General features: G+C 55.0%; 1 protein-coding gene across 1 annotated transcript; it reads left to right on the forward strand.

Moving 5' to 3' along the window:
• Positions 1–2,330: 2,330 nt before the first annotated feature.
• On the forward strand, positions 2,331–3,826 carry Pou4f3 (POU class 4 homeobox 3). The gene is made up of 2 exons (XM_015477541.1): positions 2,331–2,539; positions 2,851–3,826. Exons 1-2 carry the CDS (start codon positions 2,420–2,422, stop codon positions 3,745–3,747), a joined length of 1,017 nt encoding a protein of 338 aa, XP_015333027.1. The 5' UTR covers positions 2,331–2,419; the 3' UTR covers positions 3,748–3,826.
• The last annotated feature ends 880 nt before the right edge of the window (positions 3,827–4,706 follow it).

The following is a 4,706-nucleotide window of genomic DNA, read 5'->3' on the forward strand; positions in this document are numbered from 1 at the left end:
TGTGTGTGTATATGTGTGTGTGTATATATATATATATATATATATATATATATATATATATATATATATTCTGTATTTTAATCTCACCATCCTTATTTCTTGCCTTGTTCCTGAGTATACAATTTCCTACTGTGGATTTTAACTGGCCACTCTCTGAAGGCAGGGCTGGAGTCTGATTCACATTTGTGTTTCAGTCCTTGGTATTCTGGCATAAAGCTGAAGCTAAAGAATAGAGAGGAAGGAACCACAGTTTGCACCCTCAGAGGAAACATTCCCCAGGGATATAACCCCAGGCCATTCCCACTCTCCATCACTTTCTCTTTAAGTTGAGGAAGAAGAGAGGAACTAACGTTTATTCTGATTTCCAATGTGCCAGGTACTGTCAAGTGCGTCTCTCAGAGTGTTCCTCTCAATAATCAGCGGGGGAGAAACTATTATCGCCATTTCACAGATGAGGACCCTGCAGTACAGAAGCGTTGAGACGATCTGATGGTCTCTCCGCCAGAGAGAGGTAGAGGTGCATTTTGAGGGAGTCTGAGGGAGGGTGCACAAGGCTGTGAGGAAGTTTACTCAACACTAGTTTCAATGCGCAATGCTTTCTTCACTGCTCTAGCTCAAAACATCTTCACTGGAACCCAAGAAAGCACACGTGAATGCAATTCCCACTTCAGAGAGAAGGAAAGAGTCACAGAGAAGTTTTGCAAAAGCGCTTGCGCCTGGCCTCCTCCGCCAGGGTTCCGCCCCCGCACCCCCTCCCCGCCCTGGGCTGGCGTGGATGGGAAGGGATTGAGGGTGTCAAGTGGAAAGGAAAGTTGGGCGTAGGCAGGACTTCCTCTTAGGTCAGGGTGTGGGTGTGGGGGGTCTCGTCCATCGTCCCGCCCTCATCGCGTTAAGATTCTGGGGAACGCGGCACACGCACAGGTGATGTGTCTAAAAACCTGAAAACCGCTCCCTTGGCGGAAGCGGAGGTGGCTGCGGAGACGTAGCTGGGCGCGCGGGGTTTCTTTCCCAACCCTGAGCGCGGCCGCAGTCCCAGGATTCCCCATCCATTATTGACGATGTTTACCAGCTGGGGGGGGGGGGGGTAAAGGAGAGAAAAGCAGAGGGAAGAAGAGGGGAAGAGAGGGCAGGAGACACGGGGTGGGCGGGAGAGGGAGGGAATCCGGGCAGGATCACCGGGGCCCTCCAGTCTCGAAATTTCTGGAAGACACAGAGGCTAAGTAGTCAAGAGTCCAGGAAGTCAGTTGTGGGGCCGGGCACACAGTAGGCAGTTGGAAATATTTGGGGGGATGGATAACAGAGTGAGTAAATGGCTCTATTCAACCATGTAGTCTTGGGCCAAAAGCCTTGACCTTCTGACCTTTGATTTCCCCATCTGTATAAGGGGTTCATAGCATCTGCCCCATAGGATTGAACTCTAAATGGAACTCTAAATGGCTTAGCACATATTAGTAGCTCAAAAATAGTAGCTGTTGTTAGGGGCAATGGGGTTTGTAAGCAGGGATGGCCCAGCAGAAGTGCACTGACCTTAATTAAGCAGGCCAGTGGGCTGTTCTGAACTGTCACTATTCTAGAGAACTTTCAGAAAGCTTCCTTCCCTTGGAAGATTGGAGAAAGCAAGAAAGACAAGCATGTGGAGGAAGCCACAGGCCTCTTGCACAGGAGAAAGAGTTACTGCCCGTACCTCCACCCAGGCGGGCTCCTGGGTGGGGGTATGTCACCAGGGGCTCATTCTGGCAACCTCTCGCCTTTGCCGGACTTGGTCTGGGTTCTGGAGGCGCCTCTTCTCTGAGCGGCGGTGCTGGACTCTGGTGGACCGCTCGGGCGTGGGGCCAGGAGCGCCCTGGAAATGGGCAATTTGGCGGCAGCCCGGCCGACTGTGGTGTGTGTGTGTGTGTGTGTGTGGTGGGGTATCAGAGTAGGGTCAGCTTCCTGCCCCTGCTCAGCACAAGACTGCCTTCGATCTAGGCAGTGCGAGTTGGAACCGGACAGAGAGGTTCGGGACTTTGGGGAGGGGGAGGGAAGTCCAGGACGAAGAAGAAAGAATCCGTAAGGTCTGGCAGATTGGAGCCAGGCGGGGCGGGGCGGTCGGGGAGAGACCCGGGCAGGCCTGGGTATAAATGCTGTGGAGGGGGCGGCCTCGGCGGGCACTGAGAGGCGCGCCGTGAGCTGCTGTCTCGCCTTGCCTCCCGGGCAGCCCCTGCGACTCCCGGGCGCGTGTGCACGCCTGCGCGCGCCCGGGCCCTTCCTGGCAGGCTGCTTGTAAGATGAGTGAAGAAGCAGGTGGGGGAGAGGGGAGGCAGCAAGCGAGAGGGCGAGGGGAGCGCGGGCGCTGATCGGCGCTCACTTGGAGCGCGGCGAGCAAGCAAGACGAGCCTGATTCCATGTCCCCCGCTGCCTCCCTGCCAGACGCGCGAAGATGATGGCCATGAACGCCAAGCAGCCTTTCGGCATGCACCCGGTGCTGCAAGAACCCAAATTCTCCAGCCTGCACTCCGGCTCCGAGGCCATGCGCCGAGTCTGTCTCCCAGCCCCGCAGGTACGTAGTGGAGCATAATTACCGCTCTAAGGCACAGTTTTTGACAGGCACTAGCTTCATGTTTATTTCATGTCGCCCAGAACAATCGCCGCTGTCTGAACCCCTCTCCTTGTCTCCCCTGCGCTCTCTCCCGGCGCTCTCTCTCATTCATGTCTCTGATCCACACGTCTGTTCCAGCAGAGCTGCTGCCTCCGTATTAATTTTTATGACCTGGGCTTTGAGGAGAGGCATCTCAGTTGCTTGAAAATGTGTTTTAATCCTGAGTTGACAGTATTCCCTACTGACCGTGCTGTGCGCCTTCTCGCTTGCAGCTGCAGGGTAATATATTTGGAAGCTTTGATGAGAGCCTGCTGGCACGCGCCGAAGCTCTGGCGGCAGTGGATATCGTCTCCCACGGCAAGAACCATCCGTTCAAGCCCGACGCCACCTACCATACCATGAGCAGCGTGCCCTGCACGTCCACCTCGTCCACGGTGCCCATCTCCCACCCGGCAGCGCTCACCTCGCACCCGCATCACGCAGTGCACCAGGGCCTCGAAGGTGACCTGCTGGAGCACATCTCGCCCACCCTCAGCGTGAGCGGCTTGGGCGCACCAGAGCACTCGGTGATGCCGGCTCAGATTCACCCGCACCATCTAGGCGCCATGGGCCACCTGCACCAGGCTATGGGCATGAGTCACCCGCACGCCGTGGCGCCTCACAGCACTATGCCCGCTTGCCTCAGTGACGTGGAGTCAGACCCTCGCGAGCTGGAGGCCTTTGCCGAGCGCTTCAAGCAGCGACGCATCAAGTTGGGGGTAACCCAGGCGGACGTGGGCGCGGCTCTAGCTAATCTCAAGATCCCTGGAGTGGGTTCACTCAGCCAGAGCACCATCTGCAGGTTCGAATCTCTCACTCTCTCGCACAACAACATGATTGCTCTCAAGCCGGTGCTCCAGGCCTGGCTGGAGGAAGCGGAGGCTGCCTACCGAGAGAAGAACAGCAAGCCGGAGCTCTTCAATGGCAGCGAGCGTAAGCGCAAACGCACGTCGATCGCTGCTCCTGAGAAGCGCTCACTCGAGGCCTATTTCGCCATCCAGCCACGTCCTTCATCCGAGAAGATCGCGGCCATTGCTGAGAAACTGGACCTTAAAAAGAACGTGGTGAGGGTCTGGTTTTGTAACCAGAGACAGAAACAGAAACGAATGAAGTACTCAGCTGTCCACTGACTGCGGCGGGGCAAAGCATCGGGAGTCGGGAGAGCCTAGGGCGCATCGCCCCCTTCTGATGGGAGGGACGGTTATGGGAAATGCCAAAGTGTTTCCTAGCAGGTCAGGCTCTCTCCCCCGAAGCAACAGACCTTCCCCTTTATCCCGCCTAGTTGCCTCCCGGCCTTCTCTTTCTCTTTTTTCTATTCCCACCAAAAAAGTTTTGGCGCTAGGGAAAAATGCAAAAGGGGCCGGCAAGGTGGGACTTGTGCTGTCCGTGGTGCTGAAACCCGTACTCGCACGTTGGACAGCGAGACCTCAGGGCAGGAGCCTCAAAGCAGAGGATAGTGGATTGGTTCCGCTGCCCGACGATGGGGTGAAAGCGCCACTTTGCTAAGAGAAATTAGGCAAGGGATGAAGGGATGTAAAGGAAGTGATAAATAATAATATAAAGTATAGGATCTAAGTGGAACACAAACGTACTGGAGATTTATTAGAGTATATAAAATACACTTATGTTTCCAAAGGATAGCCTTATTCTCCCTTCTCCGCCTAAATTCTATCCATCTTATCCTTTGGTTTGCAGTAAATTCTCAAACAGTAGCATGGATTAGGTTCAGGGAAAGTGTGCGGAGAGTTGGGGGCTCTGAGCTGTTGGTGGTAAGTAGGGCTCCGGGAAAAGTGGGCCCAGTCAAGCGACTGAAAATGCTGGGATCCCTTGGTTATTTGTAAGCAGCAGCCACACCAGCTCTGGCCATCCTTCACGACCTGCTGGCGTTTGAGGGGTAACTACCGCCGGGTGGAGGGAGGGATGGGGAGGGAGTGTGTGTGGGGATGTTGAGTTGCTAGTGTTCCGACCAGACTGAATGAGGACTCTCCGACCTCAGCTGCTGCTCTTGCCAGACTGCCTGCTCAGTGCTCCAAAGTGACTGTAACTTCTCCGAATCATATGCAAGTCCTTCCAACACATCTAACCTCTT

The sequence above is a fragment of the Marmota marmota genome, unplaced genomic scaffold (assembly GCF_001458135.2).
Source record: "Marmota marmota marmota unplaced genomic scaffold, marMar, whole genome shotgun sequence".
Lineage (NCBI taxonomy): Eukaryota > Metazoa > Chordata > Mammalia > Rodentia > Sciuridae > Marmota > Marmota marmota.

What these genes read in the sequence shown, in the direction of transcription:
- Pou4f3 (XM_015477541.1), top strand. Translation starts at nt 2,420, where the DNA reads ATGATGGCCATGAACGCCAAGCAGCCTTTCGGCATGCACCCGGTGCTG. An exon ending in TCTGTCTCCCAGCCCCGCAG is followed by an intron (nt 2,540 to 2,850) that starts GTACGTAGTGGA and finishes TCTCGCTTGCAG; the next exon opens with CTGCAGGGTAATATATTTGG.